Genomic DNA, 20,173 nt, shown 5'->3' with positions numbered 1-20,173 from the left:
GCCCATCCTGGGCATGCAGTCAGAGCTGTACAAAAGGAAAAGAGAAGCATCATTGTCACTTTCAAAAGCTGTGGTTTTTGTTCAGTGAGAAGGTGGTATACTAAAAAAATACCCCAAATCTATGGGAATTTTCAGCTCTTGTGATACACAAACTGATCTGAAATTCAGAGCATCACAGCAGTATGCTTACCTCTTGTGCTTTTCTATAAACAGTTTTCACAGTTTTTCAGTTTAATCTTTTAAGTCCCACACAGACATATCAAGCTATTAATACTTCATTTTATGGACAGAAACTATATTCTTGTGTAGTCTACCCTTGTGGCTAAATTCAGCTGCATTTCCATTCTTCTCCAGGGATCTGTGTGTAATAGCAGGGAGTTCCTCAATGTCCTTGGGAATCAGCCCCACTGGTGTGTGCTCTCCTGGGAAAGCTGCTCCAGCTCTCCCTATGAATAAATTTATTGCCATGAGATACAGAGAGGACACTTGGGTCTTCTGTGTCTCACTTCAGGAGAATAACACTGTTCTCTGTGGTGTGTTCAGAGATCTACCCCAGTGATCACTTCTGGCTGCTCTTAACATTTATTTCAGTTTAGAAACCTGGTATTTTATGAAATAAAATTGTTTTCAGCTGTACAATGCAAACTGTCAATCCTGAGCTAAGAGTGGAATAAGAAAAGTAGTGAATGACTGTTTATTAGTGGTAGTAACTTTAGAAGTTAAAGGCCTGTTCATAGGATCAGCAGAAATGTCATCAAGGGGTGTTCCTGTTTTCTTGGCTGCCATGTGTGATTGCAATGAGTTATGTTGGCTGTAGCCCACTTGGATGACACTGCAGTTCACAGCTTGAAGAAGCCAAATGCTCATAAATAGGCTAAATTTACAGGTGATTTAACAACTCCAGTTTGTAAATTGGAACAGAAAAGTGCCTATTTTCAGGAGACAAGTATTTTGTAGTAAATGTTCTAATGGAGTGGAATCCCATCCTAGAATTGTGCTCGGAAGCTCTGCCTGATTTTTGGAATGCTTTTCTGGATCGGTTGTTTTCCCATGTCTTGGACACGGAAAATAGTTTGATGTTTAAACCACCTGGAAGGAATTAGATCCCTGTGGCTGCTTGGGCAATTGGTGAGCCAGAGCTGAAAGAGACTAGCTTAACAAATTAGATCAGATGAATCCACGTCTGGACACAAGTATGGGCTCTCATAGGTGCTTCAGAGCTTTGCAGCTTTTCATGTTCATTACACCCATACAGAGAAAGTCAATTTTACCCTCACCTAACACAGGGCTAGCATCCCTGCCTGCTCTGAGGGGATCTGATGTCCTGGTGTCTGTTCTGGATTCCTCATCAGTATCTATCTTGCCATTTACTCCCACCATTGAAGTGTTTCAAAAAACTCTTTCAGATTTAGAGTAATCCAAGAAGCTAATTCAAGTGATTAATTATAGACATGAATGGATTTTTTTGTTGGCTAATTTCAAGTGATAAGTTATAGTCATAAATGGATTTTATTTGTGATTCAGACTTCTTTAATTCAGCCTCCAGCGTGCATCCTGCTAGGTAAATACCCGTCAGATACATGTGTAGCTTTTATTATATATATTATATTGTATTATTTATATATATTATTATATTTTGAAATGCCTGATGTGTTCAGGTGGCTGACACAACCACCACACTGCACACAAGTGGGTGAGGCTGTGTTTAAGGCTGGCTCAGAGCAGCACTGCCAGGGCTGCAGGGCAGGGCTGCACTCTGGCCCTGTGTGTGATTCCTTCCTTCATCCCACCTGCATGGCCAGAGTGCCTGGGGATGGGCAGGCTCCAGCCCCACAGAGGGCTGGATGTGGGGCTCTGTGCAGAGCCTGGGTTTGTGCTGCTGCTGCTGCTCTGCAGGAGTGATGTCCCCAGGTAAGTGGCTGCTCCTGAGTCTCAGATCAGTCTCAGGCTGGAGCTGAGTGTGGATTCCTGTGGTTTGTGAGGGAGCTGTGATGTTGTGCTGACACCTCTCGATGGAAGGCGTTATTTCTGCAGCCCCTGACTGTGTCTGTTGCGTTGTAGGCGTTTGAGCTGGCGACTGGAGATTACTTGTTTGAGCCACACTCTGGTGAAGACTATTCCAGGGATGAAGGTATGACTCTTTTGAGGTATTGTGAGAGTTTCTTCATATTTTCATACACCTTCTCTTAAATTTCCAGTGAGCTTACCAGTGGTGTTTTTGTATTTGAGTAGAGCTGTTCATAAACGTTGTTTTCAGAGTATAAATATGATTTTTTTTCTTTTTAGTTTTAAGTGCCACCACTAGCAGTGGGTGGGCAAAAACTGCCTTCTGCAGATATTCATCTACTTAACAACTGCCTGAAGGAATTAAACTACCCTTCTTGTAAGATTGCATATGTGTGGAAACCTGATTGAAAATAACAACATTTTAGTTTAGAAAAGAAACGACAAATTTGAACTTTATTCTATTATTCTCTTAAAGAGTGACACTGGAATAATGTTTACATTGTGTATTTTTATTTGTATTAGGCAATTACTAATTATTTTTTTTTAAATCAGAGTTAACTCCTGCTTCCATCTGTATACCTGTCCATTTTCATGCTTGTTTGCTTGTAAATGCTCTTTGCAGTGGTTATGTGGGCATCATTCATTGTTCCTAAATGCTACTAATGATGCCAGAGCTCTGCTGATCCTGGAAACCTCTGCATGGATTTGCTGCAAACATTGTTGATTTGAAACTATTTCTGATTTTTTACTAATTCCAGTTTCTTTCCTCTTCTTTTTTATCCCATCCTTTCCCTGCCCCTTCCACTCCCGTATCCTTTTTTTCTCTCCCTCATAGACCACATAGCACACATCATAGAGCTGCTAGGCAATATCCCAAGGCACTTTGCTCTATCTGGAAAATATTCTCGGGAATTCTTCAATCGCAGAGGTAGTACCTCTTCTTTTTGAAAGGTGCCGTGACGCAGACAGAAGTGGAATTGCTGTGGCTGGTTGCATCATGTCCCAGCAAGGAGCATTTCCTGAAATCACACAACAAAATTTTCTATTTTTAAAAGCAAAATTCCCACGAATCTCTGAATTTTTTTTTTTTACCCAAATGTTCTGAAAAATAACTATTGGTACATTTTAAATTACATGGCAAAATTTGTTTGTGGCAGCTGCCACTCATTGTTTTGAGAAGGAAGTTTTGCTGAAAGCATCCTTCCAAAGTAGCCACTGAGTGAGCAGTGTGCTCATGTGTTTTTTACCAGGATCAATCTATTTCTGTCTGTACCGGGCCAGTGTTAGTGTGTGCATGCAATGTACTGATTAAACTGTTGTATGTTTCTGTTTTGCTGGCAATGTTCTCCAATGCAGACCACATAGCATTGATCATTGAACTGCTGGGAAAAATCCCTCGAAAATACGCTATGTTGGGGAAATATTCCAAGGAGTTTTTCACCAAAAAAGGTAACGGTATTTATGCAACACTAATTTAAAGCATAATACTATCCAAAAGGAGAATATGTTCATTTATTGGTACTGAAGAAATAGATCCATTTAAATGGAGAGCACTTACTAAAGAAGATCTGTGATGTAAACTTGGCTTTCTGGGAAAAGCCCCAGTTTGAGGTGTTCATTTCAGAATTTCATTTCAAATTCATTTGGGGATGTACTCAGCAAAGTGTGGATGTTAACAAGTGTCTGTGTGAATCTGTTGTCTAATGTTCCTGTAAGTGTGAGGACTCAAGTGATGCATGGCTTGTGGTGTGGTGAAGAATCATCTGCCAGCAGCTTTGGATCCCAGCTAGTGGTGTCCAGCAGGTGCTACTGGTAAGGGATGAGAGAGGCAGGAAGGGAATACCTGGGCAGTGGGCACTGAGCTGCTGTCATACCCAGGGAGCAGGCAGGGCAGATGGAATTGGCCCAGGCTGCTCTTGAGGGCAGGGTTTGACTTGTGGGGGATGTGGTGATGCCCCAGGTGTGTTGCATCCCCTCAGCTGTGAGACAGCCTGTGCTGTGTGGAGGGACAGGCTCTGTCAGCAGCATCCTGGGCTGTCAGCACAGCTGGGAGGGCACTTTGCTGCTGACAGAGCTGGGGATTGCCCTGCCCAGGGCTGCCCAGTGAGGTGTTGGTGTCCGGGGGCTGAGCTGGCGGCTCTGGAGCTCAGGGTTGTGAGGCTGAACACAATCAGTGATTCAGCCTCCCATGGCCTCCCAGCGGTGACTGCCCCTCCCCCCTGCTCTGTGCTGGATACTCCTGCTGCAGCAGGGACTGACTCCCTGTGCCTCTGTGTCCTTAAGGAGGCTGCCAATGGCATTGCAGTGCAGAGCAGCAGTGGTGATCTCAGAGGGAGCAGCTGCCCTTTGGGGGAGGCTGATGGGGCTTCTGAGTGTGGAGTGAGGTTTGTGTAATCAGAAAGTCAGTGGATGAGCTGAAGGCAGAGCTGCTGTTTGCCAGCACTCACCGTGTAAGAGCTGGGGGAAAGGCAGTGGAATTTGCAGAGGGTGGATTTAAACAAGTGTTTCCCTGCACAGCAGGCAGTGATGAGCTTCAGGAGCTGCCTCGGGGGGCAGAGAAGGGGGCCTGTGTCAGAGGGCTTCAAACAGTCTCCTGGTAACTGAGGTGTGCAAAGTCAAGCCCATGGGTCTGGAAATGTGTCAAGCAGTAAGAGCTGGGCAGGAGATTCCCTGCAGCACCTCCAGTCAGGGATTGCAGCTGCTGGAATGTATCTCACATTCCTATTTTTCACCTTACAGCAGACAGGTTGGCATTTTCTAGTGATGTGGCAGAACTGTAAAGTGACCCAGCAGTTACTCAGTAGCTGCAGTGTGGGCAGGGCACAGGAGAGGGCAGTTTGTAAAATTCCTGTGATGTGGAGAGGCCCTGGTGCTTCCATGAGCGTCTTCAGCTGCAGAGTGTCAGTGTTGTCCTCTAGGCCTGAACATCAGTGACACTGCTCAGAGGCACTGGGGGTGCCTCTTGCATCCTCAGGGTGGGACTTAAGGCAGGATTAAAGGCTTGGTTCACCAACCACACACCATAAAGGTGCAAGTTTGCTGTGGAAGATTAAGTAGACTGGATCCCACCTGTTTCTGCTTAAACCAGAGGATCCCAAATGCAAGGCAAAGGAGTAACAAACCAAGCTGCTTTTTCAGGTCATACCCAACAGTTATTCTGCTGTTGCAGGCTGGGGAAGCTGAAATGTTTGTGGAACAAAACTGGAGGTGCCAAGTGTCCTTCCTTGAGCATCTTTCTTTGCATCGGGCACCCTTTTCCTTTTCCCTGGCCACGCCAGCACTGCCAGCCTCTGCTGTCCCCAGCTGGGATTTGTGTGGGGGGGCTGGCAGGGTGTGAGAGGGAGGTGCAGAGTTGGCCAGCAGGCTGCTGCATTCTGTACTCAACTTCTTGTGGCTTGAGCACTAGGGATAAGCCTCATGGTACAGGCCTGGGGCTCTTGGAGAATTTCTCACTGTGGTCTGAGGGTGGGCTTAGAAATCTTGCTTTGAGCTCCTGTTTTGAAAACATCAGTCTTGGGTGAAAATTAGTTTGAGTTTTGCTCCTGTTCATGAGCAAGTGTGACCTCAGAGAGGTGCTGTAAACATCTGAGTTGTGCTACTGAAGTCCCAGGCACAAAAAGAAAGGTGCTAGTAACTTAGAGTTTGGAGGATCAAGTCCTTTCTCAGTAATTGCCTGAAGCAGTTTTAGACATTCTAATAGGAGGATGCATTTAAAAGAGGAAAAGCATTTTTAAGTTGCTTCTTATACTGTGACACAAATGCTCACATATTTTTATAGAGTCTCATCTTGATTGAGCCCAGTAAAAGACTCCAGGGAGTCCACTTCTTCAGTGTCTTCATGGAAGCTGTTTTGACTGTAAGAATTATTAATATGTTTTGGCATTAAAATGTAAAATATTTTTGTTATTCCTAGACCATGTTCCCTTCTATATTTCTTCTGGTATTTGCTGGTCCTGTTTCCTTGTGAGCTAAACCTATGCAAGGTGCTGGCCTGGGGCTGGCTTTGCTTTGGAAGCTGAGCCATGAGAAGCACTCACTGTGATGTCCTGGAGGGGGAGGAGGGCTCCCCCCATGCTCCTCACTTCCACCACTGCTCCACCAGCCCTGGAATTGGTTCTCAGGATCATGTCATAGATGTGTAGCAGCAGATTAAATCCCATTGCTGCTTCCCCAGTTCTTCACATCATCCATGTCTCACTGTTCAATGATCCATCCTCCTCTTGCCTGGTGACACATCTTAAATGTGTCTTTGACAAATTTTACAGACTAGCTCTGTTTTTTTCGGTGTTAAGGTCAGCAGAGACAGCTTTAAATAGCATTTTTCTCCCCTGGTCCTTCAGAAATTTTTTTTAGTAATTTCCTTCTGGCTTAACATTTCCTTTTTCAGAGCGATCATTGCTGCCTCTGCTTTGGCAACAGGAGTTTTACAACTCTGACAACTCTGTTGTCCTCTGCAGATTATCTCCTGTGTGCTTCACTATCAAAAATCCAAATAAAGAGCTTCTCTGAGGAAGCTCTCAGTATTACATTTTTAGCACTTCTCTGAAAATGCATGCTGATGCCCTGAATACAGATGGTGTCAGACTGGTGGGGCTTGTGCTTTTTAAATTTCTCCCTTAAATGTAGGCACAGCCTTGCTCTCCTCCAGCTACATGATACAAACATCTTGAGCTAGGTGAAAATATGAGTTGGCAGGCACCTCCATTTCCTGTGCTCTTCTCATGCTTTGGATGGAAGTGAGAAGGACCCACATGAAAATTATTTCTAAGACTTTGTGTCCACTTAAGTGGTGTTGATTTTCTTTTTACTTAGCCTATTTTGTTTCCATAGTTAGCATCATGATCCTTACTGAAAACTAAAGCACTAGTTTAAGCGTGGCCCCCACACAGATACTTTTTACTGAATCCTGTCTTCTTAAAGGCTTTTGCAATCTTCATGGAATTTCTTTGAAAAACTTCAGCCACAGTGCTAAAAGAGTTTATTCCTTAGCAGAAAAACTGCTGAGTATTGTGCTGGGCATAGCATGGGCAGTCACACAATGAGGAGTACTCAAACAGCAGAACTCTCCTTCCACAGTGGCACAGGAGCCTCATTGTGCAACCTTACCTTAGATCTGAGAGGGGAAAGATGCTGGAAATGACAAAATGTGAGTGCAAAGATGATGACAGTGCTGGATGGGAACACACACCCACCCTCCCTCCGAGCTGAGCCTTGTTTGGTACGCGATTACAGCAGCCCTTGCAGTGAATGCTGGGAGCTGGAGAAACCATGGACATGATTTTTTTCCTAGTAGCTTTTTGCTTGCAGTCAATACCAAGTCATTTTTCTGTCACTTTTGGGCAGTAATTTGACTTCATGCATTCCTTTTACATAATTTACTACCTGTTCTTGTAAGCAGTCACCAATGCACTCTTTTGGAAACCTTAGAAAAGGTAAGATTTTCAACAGTCAAGTTTCAGGGTTGCACAAAGATTTAAAGGACTGAGAGTGAGCCTGGAAATGAAGATGCTGCTCCAAGGTGTGCTGTGCTCCCTGTTGTGTGGGGCAGCTGTGGGCCCAAAGCAAAACCTTTCTGTGTCTGTGGGTGCAGGTGGGACCTGCCTGCACTGTGAGTGTGCACACAGTAACCATAACATGGCCTCTGCTGCTGTTCCTCCTGTGGGCAGCACACCTCGAGCTCCTGTTTCTGCAGCTTGTGGGTGATGGATTGTTTGCACTCCTGCTCTTGTGGGGCTTTGTGACAGCAGCTGGAGCTGCTTTTTCAGGCCCTGCACTCTGCCTAGGACCTGCTGCTGAGGGCTGAGGCAGCAGAAACAGGGCCTGCTGAGCCTTTGGGGCTTTTAAATCATTGCAGTGAGGTGTTCAGCCCCTGGGGCAGTCAGATGGACACGGGTTACTTCTCCTGCCCTGGAGCTTCCCTTGCCACAGGGATGTGCAGGAGCTCTGGCTGTGAGCTGGTGTCAGATGGCATTTTATGGGCAGTAGGTTACAGCAGGGACAAGCAGCACACTGACAAACCACTTGGCTGACAAGCAGTGTGGCCTGGGTGCCCCATCCCAGGTGCTGGAGTGAGCTTGTGAAGCCTCCAGTGTTGGGTGAGACCCCAGCACTCTCCTGAGTGCAGAAGCACCACAGGGGTCTCTCAAGTGATTTTTGCAGTGTCCAGTGCAGACTGTCTGCCTTATACACATGCTCAAGATGGTTGCATTAAGAGTATAGAAATTCAGCAGAAAACATCTGCCCTTGTGTTTCAGCTGGTGCCCAAACATCAGAGGGGCTGGGTGTGCCAGGGCTTAATTCCTGATCAGAACAGATCAGGCACTCTTAAGTCTGGTCACATTCAGAAAGAGCTTTCACATACACAGATTCATGGCCAGCTGCAGTACTTTGCTGCAGCAAGAGGCCAGAGATTCATTAGATTGTTGGTGATAAATGCACTGCATCTGCAGAGTGTAAGTGCACTGCACACAGGTGTTCCTGGCTGTGGTCTGACACAGAAGGCAGATGTTGCCAAAGAGATGTCCCTGCTTGGGGGGGGAGAGAGGAGCAAGCCTGTTGACTTGTTTGCAAGGTGGGGTCCTATTCTCATCCTCTCCAAGGAGGATGTCCCATGTCAGATTTACACTTTTGGGAGAACAGGAGGTGTGACTGTAGTGAAATTCCCTGTTACTGCCATCGTGAGTGGTGAGAGGGCAGCCACACCACGTGTGAATGAGGGCTATTGAGAGCCTGGATTGCAGAGGCTGTGGTACAAGGTGACAGATCAGTATCCTGGTGGCAGCAGTGAGGCTCATTTGGCCTGGCAGCTGCTCGTCCCTCTTGTGCCCACAGCAATCCCTTCCCCACGTACCTCATGGCAATCTCATGGCTTTGGGCCTCATTTCTACACAGGGGGGGAGCAGGAACCTGAAGAGTTTTCCCCATCGTGCTGGATGACCCATGGACAGACCTGGGTAGTGTTGCTGGTTTGAATGGCAGAACAGTTCTCACCTCCTTCCTTCTGGTCAGGTTGGCAAAGTCTCCCCTCTTGGGGGGAGCTCCAGTCCTGAGCTGCTGCCACCGTTTTTGTTGGTGGTTGGTTGAGAGACCTGGGCAGCAGCAGGTGCCTCCCTCTCAGGAGGACTCAGACCAGCCTTTCTGGAGGTGTCTGCCTGGGAGATGGAGCAGAATCTGGAGCACCGAACCTCTGCTTGGCTTGGCTAGGGATGAATCAGTGCTGTGCTGCATTGCTGGCAAATGCCACGTGGTGAGGCAAGGACCTGTGTTTTGAGCCCTCCATCTTGGGATTGGAGCAGATTCTGTGAAATTTGGGTTCCTTGGCTGATGAAGAAGGAGAGGCCTGCAGTGAGGTTTGGCCATGGTGGGAGCATGAGTGCCTGTGTGCACAGGAGAGTGAAATCAGCAGGAAGCATCACTGGAGTCCAGGTGTAGCGTGCTGATTGATGGCTGTAGGAACAGTTTTTGGCTTGGACATGGAACACACCCATCTCCTGTGATGACCTTGAGCAAGCTTGGTGTGCACTCCCCTTCCTAAACAGCGACTGCCAGCCCGGGCAAGGTGCTGTGAATGCAGAGTGGGAGAGAAACAAAACAGGGATTAGTCACTGACACGAGTAAAAGGGTGTTTTTCTAATGCAATCAATATTTCTGTTTGCAGGAGAACTCCGACACATTACCAAGTTGAAACCTTGGAGTCTTTTTGATGTGCTTGTGGAGAAGTATGGTTGGCCTCATGAAGATGCTGCACAGTTTACAGATTTCCTGATCCCCATGCTAGAAATGGTCCCAGAGAAACGTGCTTCAGCTGGAGAATGCCTTAGGCATCCGTGGCTGAATTCTTAGCAGAATCTTCCAGCTGTAAAAAAAAAAAAAAAAAAAAAAAAAAAAAAAAAAAAAAAAAGCCAGCAACCACTTTCTAATGCGTTGGACCTAAATGGTGACTGTCACAAAATCTTTAGCAGGATCACACGTGAGCTGGCTTCAATCCTCAGACCTTTATTTTGCTTGAGGTACTGTTTGACATTTTGCTTTTTGTGCACTGTGTTCTTGGGGAAGGGTAGTCTTTTTGTCCTCAGCTAGTAGTTTACTCACCCACTTTCTTCAGAAAACACTTAACGTGTCTTTAAGCATTGTTTCTTGTGTTGTGTGACATTCAGATGTCAGATTTTTGAACAAAAGAAACTTCCCCCCATGTGTTTTGGCAAGTTTTGTAACTATTTATGAAAAAAAAATATTTTAGCTGATGCATATTATATAATTTACGAGTGTAAGAAATTTATCAAGTCAGAACTGAGTTACGGCAAGGAATTGTACAATTTTATCTTCTGGCAAAGGGATGTCATTCTTGTATTATAGTGTATGTAAATGCACCCTGTAAATGTTTATTTCCATTTAAATATGGGACTGGGGACTCAATTTCAGAGTAAAGCGACTAAGTTTTAGAGAGCTTTATAGCAAACCAATTGCATGTAGTGGACTTTAAACTGCTTTAAGGAATTGTGTAAACTTTCTATTCTGTAGCAGTTCCTGTTCATTGGGTTTTAAACAAAGTGGCTCTGGTTTACAGGATTTCATTCCCCAAACGGCACTTTAAAGGAAGGCTAGACTTCTTTCTAATAAAGTATGCATTATCATTTAGCACTCCCTTTTAGAACTTTTGCCTATTTTAAGTGCTTTTAAGAAAAGAAAAATAGCAATTTCCCTTACAATGTGATAGTGAAGACATGGTACCATATGGTGTTGCCTTTTTATAAGCACTGTAAGTTGTACTATACCTTAAGAAAAAGAAAAAAAATTAAAAGTAGAGCATGAGAACCACTCTCTGTGTAGAATTACTGATCTTTTATAATAAAAGTGTGTGCTTGGCATCAGTTAAGGAAGGATATAGCTGCAGATATTTACAGTGCAGTGGGTAAAATAATCCAAGAAGCAAGATCATGCTCATTCCATTCATAGCTTTACATGTTTCTAAAACAAATTGCACTAGCTTTATTCTTTCCCATCCGCAGACATACGACTGCCCATTGTAAGTTGCACGCAACAATTATGTGTTTCCTAGGAAAAAAGCTGCATAGGCTGAAGCTTATAGGCAATACAGATTTTAGAATGTACAGTACGGAGGTGTGTTTGGGCCTCTTTTAGAAGTCAGTGGGATGAATGTAAGCTTACTCCTGATCTTCATGTAACTACAGTGCCACTTTTTTCTTGACTTTGTCCATATAAAATTTATTCACATGCCTTTGCAATAACTAGATTGTGAGAAGATAGCCCCATGCTGTAACAATAACCAGTTGTTTGAGGTGCTTGCAGTTGTCTAATTAAAGTGTTTTGTTTTTTCAGACAGTGTTGCTGGTCATTGGACTCTTTGCCTAGCCACGACTCAGCCGTGGGGGTGCTGGAGGGGTGGGAGGTGGGGGCTGGCCTGTCCTGGCCAGAGAAAGGAGCTCCCGCGTTCATTTATGGAACACATCACCTGGTGTGGGTCAGAGCAGCCCCACAGGCCCTGTGGCAGGAGGGGCTGTGGCTGGGAGTGGTTTGCTGGTGAAATGTGACCAAAAAAAAAAGCGTCTTTCCTACCAGCTGTGTCCTGTAAACAAGGGAACGATTGTGCTGTCCCGAGCTGGGGCAGCCACTCCTCCAGAGACTGCCAAGGCACCACAGTGTGAAACTCTCTTGTCCATGTCCAGTGCTGAGGCCCCTGCAGCAGTTGGGTTTCAGGACCGAGTCCCTTCACCCTCATCCTGGAACTGCTCTTTGTGGCTGCAAGGACAACGCTGCTCAGGACGGTGCCACAATGGAGGTAAAAGTTACATTCAGCTTCACACCCAGCCCAGCTCTGCGGTGCCTGGTTACAAATGCATTCCTGACTACACAGCAAATGCTGGCACTGCACTCAAGTGCCAGGGGCAGCCCAAGGCTGGCAGAGCTCTGCCTCTGCCCGGCCTTGGTGCTGCAGCAGCACTGGGAGCCCTGCCCAGGCCTTGTGCTGTTGTGCTCCCCAGAGCAGCAGCTCCCTGCACTGCACTCAGACCTTGCCAAGCACAGTGGGTATTTAACGTTCTCTTGTGTTTGAAATTATTTTGTTGCTGGAGGTTTGGAAGAGAGGCAACCAGATCTGGATGCTGGGCTAGACAGGATGATGCACATCAGAATCAGTGTCTGTGCAACTGCACAGAGGGTGCATTGGGCTTTTTTGCTATTTTTGAGAGCCTTATGCTGTCCTACACTACACAAGCTAGTGTAAAATGTGAACTTGTGTGCATGCTGCAGAGCCAGCAGGTGTTCAGGAAAGCATTTCTAGTGTATGATTTTAACTAGCAAGATTCTTCTGTAGTTAGAAGCAAATTAGAATTTAAGGTGGCCCCCTTTTTTAACTCTTTCTTTAGTGGGTAGGAGCAGCTACTTTCCCTCCTGTGGCATTTCAGCGTTCCTCACTCACAGGTTCTGCTCTCTGCTCTGAGCTGGAGCCATTGAGCAGCTCCTGCTGTGTGAGCAGCACTGAGAGCAGCTCCTGCTGACATGGAGGGACAGCCTCACCCAGACAGACTGCACTGAGGAGCACAACAGCACCATCTTAGTGCTGCTTGGAGCAGCAGGAATCAATCACTTCCCTTAGGAAAACCCCAGACTGCCACACAGCTCCTCCCAGCAGGAAGGTCCTGCAGTGGGCAGGTGCTTCCCTCTCTGTGACCAAGGTCACCTCTAGCATAAAAATGCCCATCAGTGCCCCTGCTGACCCTCATGGTAAACTGACCCAGGACTCTGCTGTGCTGGGGGTGATCATTCCTCAACCTCTGAATGGAGCAGGGGAAAGACCAGGCTGTTCCACATCTGTCTGTGCTACAGCAGGAAAGCCACAGCTGGAAACTGCAGAGAAGTGAAGAGCCTCACAGGGAGCAGGGATGATCAGAGACTTAAGGTCACTTTCCTGCTGATATAGCACCCTTTCAGGACAAGTAGGTAAAACTGACATAATTGTGATTTATTAACATGAATTAAAATGCCCAACCAGTGCTGCAATGTGACAGTATATTAAAAAAAATTAAAGATCATATACTGTACTACTTTCACAAAGATCACACTTTTTTTTGCAAAAGACTTATTATATACAATACTATATCAAATGAAAGAAGCTTTAAGCAACTTTACAAGCGAAAGAAATACAGTATTTACAGCACTCGTCCGAGACATTAGAAACAGTCTATACATTAAATTACAATTTCTGCAAATAACTGATGAAACAAAAAGCCATGTCCACACCAAAACTATAAAAATCTGTATTGCATTGTTTCCTATCTCTATGCACACAAAAAACTGTTGACAGAAAATGGAAAAAAAAATTGTTAGTGCCATCACTTAGCCTGTGTACTTATTTAATTACATATGTATAAAAGTAATATAGAAAACTTTCACTAAATGAATTTAACTGCAACAATAAAATTTTAAACATTATGCAGCATCAAACCTACTGCCAGAAAAAACAGCTGGAATGTCCACTTACAAAATAAAAAGAAATACCTAATACTGGCTTAACAGCACGTTTTCAGGAATTTTAAAAAGCAAAAAATGGAAAGGATACAATGGAAGAGCACTGGTGTTTGCTTTTATACAAAGTATCATGTACAAGCTTTAAAAAGTACCTTGAATAGGTACATATTAAATATACACAGTTTATATTACAGAACATTTTAAAAATGTTTATAACTAAAGGGATCTGTTTTAATGCCACCCCGAGCCATGGTAATTGTTCTGGAAGGTGGGTGGCACCTGTGCTCTGTGGATGGGGATCTGTCCTGGCACGGGCGAGGCCTGCTGCTGCCCCTGCACTCCGTGGGGCAGGCTCACGGAGCCGGGGTGCGGGCAGAAGCCGGAAGCAGTGGGTGTTGCAATACTGTTTGGTCCTTGAGGTTGGATGTGAGGACCCTGACCAGGGAGTGGGCAATGAGGTCCTGTGCCAGCAGGCTGATGTTGAGGTCCAGGTCCTAACGTTGTGTGATGTGGGGCTTGAGAGGAATAGGAGGAGACGCTTGTGTGGGCATTGGAAGGGAAATGGGGGGGTCCTTGATGAGAGGGGTGGTGTAACCCTTGTGCTGATGAGGGGTGGTGCCCCGAGCCCATGACGCCGGAGGGAGGGGGCGGCGGGGGAGGCGGTGCCGAGTTTACAACGTGCTGGTGTTGTGCTTGCAAACCTTGGTGTCCCGTCGAGGGATGGGGAGGTTGGTGGTGGGGGAGAGGACCCGGTGGCGGAGGTGGCGGTGGCAAATGGTGACCAGCAGCTTGAGAATGAATGTGTGATCCAGGAGCCACTGCCATGGCATGAACCGGACCGACAACATGTGCTACAGAGTGCTGCTGATGAGTACTTTGCTGCTGGACAAGGTGGGGTCCTGGAGCAGGTGGTGGAGGAGGAGGAGGAGGAGCAGCAGATGCCGATGCCTGGTGATGAATACTGGGGTTCTGAGAGGACAAAAAATGCCCTGCAGCTACGTGGTGGCCCGGCACCGTTTGCTGACCCGCAGTGCCAGGAAGTGCTTGATTTGGTCCAGATGAAAACACAGTCTGTTGGGGTATGCTGCCCTTCAGCTGGCTGTAGCTCTGGAAGTTTCCAGAGGGCTGCTGGCTTTGATAGTAAGTGGAAGAAGGGGGCGGAGGGGGTGGGGGAGGTGGCGCATTGCTGTTCAAATTTTGTTGGTTAAACTGGCTGTAGGAAGCTGAAGATTGTCCTGATGATGTCTGAGGGAAGAGGGGGCCGCCAGCCTGTGCCTGGTTACTGGGCTGGAGGGCCGGCGCCGCCGGGTAGAAGTTCCTGTGTGTTTCCCTCTGAGGCGTCCCAACTTGAGGCGACTGTGGGTGATGAGGTCGGTATGGAGATCCCAGCTGCTGTGAGTGAGGCTTTGGTGAAAGGTAACCGTGCTGCACAGGCGCGTGGGGGGTGGAGGACTTGGGGGGATTTTCTATGTGAGGCGAAGGGGGGCAATGCAGCTTCAAAGGTGCGGAAGGCAACTTCTGTGAATGTGAAAGTTGCTCAGCAGAGCTGCGCAGATGTGACTGAGATGGATGAGTTTTTGAAAGTGCTTGGACGTTGTTTGTCAGCTGTTTCTGCTGCAGCTCAGCTTTGGGCGGATTCGCACTTTCAGTCTCGGGTGCAGCAGCTGCAGTTTCCCAGTGCGAATCGGGTTTGGTGGGTGTTTTCCCAAGAGGCTGTGCTGAAACTACAGGACTCGGTGAAGAGGGCTGGAATGGAAAGAAAGGCAGTCAGTGCTCAATGTCTGAAATGTTCAACCATGCGTGCAACAAAAAAGAACATCTCAGAACACTCTCCTCCCCAGATTGTGAAAAGAAGTGCTAAAGTGAAGGATATGCATTTGGTGCGAGAAAAACATCAGTAACAGAGTAAGCTTGAGAAGGTAATATTTTTATCAAGTATATATCAATAATTCTTCCAAGTCAAAGACTACTGAAGTGTATTTTAAAGTTGTAACAGAAATATGATCCATTAGGTCAAAGTCTGAATCCATTCTTTGTTAAAAGTTGTAGATTTCTGAATCAGAAAGAAGTAATTCCAGAGAAGACCACTTACAGGAATAAAGCAAGTTTCAGAGCGACTTAACATTTTAAAGCTGAGGTAGTGAAAGCAAACAGACTAAACATGACAACCTGAATCACTTCACTATTCAACATCTTTCTCCATATTATCAGACTGCCAAACAATGCCAAACTCTTGCAGAGCAAGAGCAAGCTCCTGTTAAGGGTAAAGTCACATCACTGCTGTTGGTTCTGAGTGCCAGTTCTTCAGCGTTCACACCTCAGAACAGCACAGATACAATCTCTTCTCTCATCCATAAACATGTAAACCTACTGAAAGCACAGCAAATAAACCCCCTTTTTAGTGTATATGGACAAATATTCTTGCAAATGTCTACCTATGTTGAATTACTGCACAGATAGATGAATGTGTGTATGTCACCAAAGCAGTAAATCCTACAATTAACATTTTTAAAGGTGAATCAGAGCTGGATGGAGCTATTCCTATGCATGTTGTGCAAACACCTTGCATTACCTTGCTTGCTTTTGATGGACTCTTACAAGTCCTTTGGGAAGTATCTGGGGACGGACATTCAGAAGTTGGCTCTGGATTTTCAGAATCAGGTTCTACAGAGATAAAGCAGACATAAATATCAAAGTGGGAAAATTAAATCTTTTGCAGAAATCACTAAGCACTTTATATTTGACTTTAAAAGAGCTATTAAAGCTGCTGTTAGACCATTGAATATCTCAAGTGTCATATAAGGTCATCTGCTTACTGACCTTCTGTAATTTCAGTGAAAGAAGGGGCCTTAAGCTGCAACTGGGAAATGAGATTTGAATGAGATGGAGACTGAACATGAGATGGTGAGCATGGCCTACAAGGTGATTCTCCCCCTACAGATGAAGCAGACCCAAACACATTATTAGAATTGTTACAGATTACCACAGGGGAACTGGTTAGACTGATGTATCTTCAAAACAATGAATCAACTCACCACTGTCCTTGTCTTTCCTATGATCACTGAGAAGTAAAGCTCTCTGGTAACTTCGTTCTCTCACTTGTTCCACAGAGGTTGATGCAGTCCTGCAAGAGAAGGCCATTTTAAATTTAAGAGGATGTACTCCCATGGCCCAAATTTAGGACAAGGTATATGCAAATAAAGAGTCAGAGAAAATCTATAGTGTTGGCTGCATGTAACAACCAAATAACTGGTTGTGCATAAGGAATATTATTACTTAAGTGGTTTGTATCTATTTTCTCCCACTTTAAATACAGTCATTTCCTGCAACAATGTTACATTAAAAAACTGGCATTTCCTCTTATTAAGGAAGTATCTGTAGATCTCTGAGTTCTTCTCTGTCTAAACAACAGAAAAGTAAAAAAAATAAAGGTCACAGTTACTGGTTCATAGTCTCAATTTGCAGAAAACTGTCATTGCCCAGAAGTGGAAGTAGTAATTTTGTTTGTTTGTTGTTAGAATCTGCTCTTTAATAGCGGGTGCACAGCTCTAAATGGTGTGCAACTACAAATCTCTCTGTCTAAACTTCTAAACTTCAATTGCTAGACAGTGGGTATGCAGCAACAGTCACATCTCTCTTATAATCACAACCTGACCAAGAACATCCTAAGTGACAGTGCTCCACAAAACTATTTTCCTTTCTGGCAAGGATGTATGGCATCAGTTTATAACATTGCTGCACTGAAATAAGTTTTGGTGCTGCTCTGCAGCGTTACTGCAAAATCTAAGTAGTAAATTCTTCTTGTTTAGCCTGTTTCCACAATTCAGGACAGTAGCTTCTGCACAGGGAACTTAAGTGCAGTCTTCAGTGTTCCACTGAAAAGTGGCTGTTATGTTCTCCTGTCAAATGGCTTACAAAATCTTCTTTTCTGGAACAGCTGGAGCATCTGAGTGGAAGGATGTTCAACTCCTAAGCCCATGGTTCATCATCACTACAGTACAAAGAACATCAGCAGGATTTATTTTGCACTAGTAATGTTTTGGAGATGGTGTCACTACAGCTGACCTATTTTAAAGCTACTAAATCTCAGTGAAAAATCTGTGCAGTGTTTTACACAGACTGAAGTCCATCTTCTCCCCATCCACACTCCACCTCTCCTCAGGATCTGGATTGTCTGGGTATCTGGCATTGCACACACTGCCCATATGGTCTGCAAAAAGGGAAGCACTGAGCAAACACCAACAATGCTGTGTCACCACATGCTCCCAGCTGAGCAGGAGCTGCTGGCCAGGCTGCACTCAGCCCTGCACTGGGCAATTAAGCAACAGCAAACATCCCACACACATTCCAGCCAGGACTGAAAACCACACCTCCTAAAGTCTTCCAGAAGCCTTTGCCAATCAGCATAGATTTTTCTCCTGCTGCACCTTATGCCCTACAGTACTTCTGGAAAGGCTTTGAGATTTAACAGGAGAATTCTCTTCATCTCACAGACAAAGCAGTGGAAATACAAGGACACAAAGGCTCAAACCAATACCTATTTTGCCATTAGAAGATAAGTTAAAATAATTTAATAAATATCTTGTGGGTAATTCTTCATGTAATTGAATCATTATGAGGTGTCTGCTGTATTTCTGAGATTAAAGGTAAGACAACTCTTCACTGAGCTGGAAGAAGAGCTTCCAGCCAGTAACCTGCAACAGCAGTCTTAATGAAAAATAGATTTCAAATACCAAACACTTAGATTCATATAAATAATTCTTCCAAATTAAACTGAAATCCTGTAGTTTTGTGGGCTCACCACTGAACTTCTGGTTCACTCTTCTCACTGGAGGAAGATTCCTTAACTGCACAGTTGTTGCCAGTGTCCTCTGGAGCTGCATTATAAACAGCAGTTGGCAGTGGTAAAGGCAGGCTTGCAGTGTTTTCAGTTTGCTCCCCATTTTCAGCACTGTTGTTATACCCATCACTAGCACCATTATTACTGCTTGTATTTCCTGCACCAGCAGCATGAGGAGATACAGTAACCAGGGGGAAGCTGTCTGGCTTGGAGCCACTTTTCCGAGCTTCACGCTGCCTCTTGCGGTATTCTAACAAGGACACCTGAAGAGAAAAAACAACCCACAAACAAACATTAGAAAGGAACTTTTACCCATTTTCTTTATCACAGTTTCTATTAAATGAACTGTGTATTTCAGTAATATGTACCATGTAACTGGTTAAAAAAAAAGGACAGCAATTAACTGAAGATATTTCACCACAGCTGCAGTGGAATTTACAGAGTACTGAGCTACTATACCAACTGTAAAGGCGATACTAAAAAAATGCTTCTGCCAAGAGAAGCATTATGTGTTGTGCCTCAGAGAAGAAGCAGATGACACAGGTCAGCAAAAGGTCCACTGCTGAAGTCATTCTCTTGGCTGTGGTTACAAAGGACTCTGTGGTTTCTCCTGAACTGCAGAATTTTACTATTACACTGATCTAGTAAAGCTAATTTCAAGAGATGTCACATCCAGGTCTCAGACTGACTCCCTTGCATGAGAACCCACTACCCTTCTGCTTCATATATCAAAGCATTCACTAAACTCTTCATGCCTTTTAACATCCAGAATTTGCAACTTACTTTTCCCATTTATTTTGAATTTGTCTTTACTGCCCTTTAAGACAGACTGATTAAGAACATATTTTTAAGCTAACTCTATTACTAAAAATAACAACACATGGTTCCTATTTCATATATTATGTATATACAATCACTACACCAAAGTTCCATGTAAGAGAAACCAGTTTTGGTGGTTAGTAAATTGCCTTCAGTGAAAAAAATACAGGCTCAAATGTTTTCACCATGAATCTTCAGGATTTGAATTACAAAGCTAAAATATTGACCTTCAGACCTACTTTATTGAGTAACTACACTAGTTTGGTAAAAATCACATTTAATTCTACAGATTTTCTTCTAGTTATCAACATCCTGCTCTGAACCCATACAGCATCCAAACCAACAAACTAAAGTGCAATAATGAAAAAAAATAACGTTTAACTGGCTAAATCCTTCAAAAACTGGACATCCATTTCTGAACAGAGAGAAAAACCAAAGCAGCTGCTGTTTCCAGTCCTAAGAGGTTTTGTTTGTTTGCTTTCAAACATATATATTAGAGACCCATCCATATGTCAGGGTAAAAACAGTGAAAAATACCTGATTTTACATAAAAAAGTTCAGGTAAAGAACTGATCTCACTTTCAAACAATTTAGTATTATTTCCACATCATGTAACAGGGACCCCCTAAAGAATACTGCTTTAAAGAAAGCTTAAATGTTAGGAAACCCATGTAGTGTGGCACAATGTACAGGTCTGTATTGATAAAGGACTTGTGCAATAGTAAGGGAAAACAGGAGCAAATGTCCACAAAAATACAGAAATATGCAAAAACATCCTACAAAGACCTACCTAAAGATATTGCCATCTTACATGACTCTAGGGAAAAGGCTTTTATGAGTCTCCTACAAAATTCCCGAATCCTCACCTTTCACCTTAGGTGGGATCTAGCCCACCAGCTCTTTTTTTATACTATCTAAGGTTTCAAATTTTTGTGTGTCCTCAGAAATCCTAAACCCCCTTCTCTTTCAGGGGTACAGATGCAATTTGCTCTGGCTGTTTCTTCAAACTGAGCCTGTTAG

The 20,173-nt window shown here is 44.5% G+C and overlaps 2 protein-coding genes across 11 annotated transcripts in view; one reads left to right on the top strand and one right to left on the bottom strand.

The window, feature by feature from the left end:
- SRPK2 (SRSF protein kinase 2) overlaps window positions 1–11,345 on the top strand; it is a 128,178-nt gene extending 116,833 nt beyond the window's left edge. For 3 of the 7 annotated variants that reach the window (XM_059471681.1, XM_059471685.1, XM_059471684.1), the window contains 3 exons: window positions 2,062–2,131; window positions 3,364–3,456; window positions 9,665–11,345. In XM_059471681.1, coding sequence (XP_059327664.1) covers window positions 2,062–2,131; window positions 3,364–3,456; window positions 9,665–9,849 — 348 coding nt within the window. In that variant the 3' untranslated portion in view covers window positions 9,850–11,345. Of the gene's footprint in view, window positions 1–2,061; window positions 2,148–2,842; window positions 2,936–3,363; window positions 3,457–9,664 lie in introns of all 7 variants that reach the window. The other 4 variants (XM_059471687.1, XR_009418457.1, XM_059471683.1 and 1 more) reach the window with 4 other exon arrangements.
- A 1,622-nt stretch (window positions 11,346–12,967) lies between these two features.
- The window catches only part of KMT2E (lysine methyltransferase 2E (inactive)), a 55,267-nt gene continuing 48,061 nt past the window's right edge, over window positions 12,968–20,173 (bottom strand). For 3 of the 4 annotated variants that reach the window (XM_059472895.1, XM_059472894.1, XM_059472896.1), the window contains 5 exons: window positions 18,296–18,597; window positions 16,530–16,618; window positions 16,315–16,428; window positions 16,067–16,158; window positions 12,968–15,240 (listed from right to left, as the gene is read on the bottom strand). In XM_059472895.1, the coding sequence (XP_059328878.1) occupies window positions 13,726–15,240; window positions 16,067–16,158; window positions 16,315–16,428; window positions 16,530–16,618; window positions 18,296–18,597 (2,112 nt within the window). In that variant the 3' untranslated portion in view covers window positions 12,968–13,725. The remainder of the gene's footprint in view (window positions 15,241–16,066; window positions 16,159–16,314; window positions 16,429–16,529; window positions 16,619–18,295; window positions 18,598–20,173) is intronic. The other variant, XM_059472897.1, reaches the window with a different exon arrangement.

The sequence above is a fragment of the Ammospiza nelsoni genome, chromosome 5 (genome assembly GCF_027579445.1).
Source record: "Ammospiza nelsoni isolate bAmmNel1 chromosome 5, bAmmNel1.pri, whole genome shotgun sequence".
Classification (NCBI taxonomy): Eukaryota; Metazoa; Chordata; class Aves; order Passeriformes; family Passerellidae; genus Ammospiza; species Ammospiza nelsoni.
Note: the sequence above shows the minus strand (reverse complement) of the source record. Positions and strands in the feature narration are given on the sequence as shown.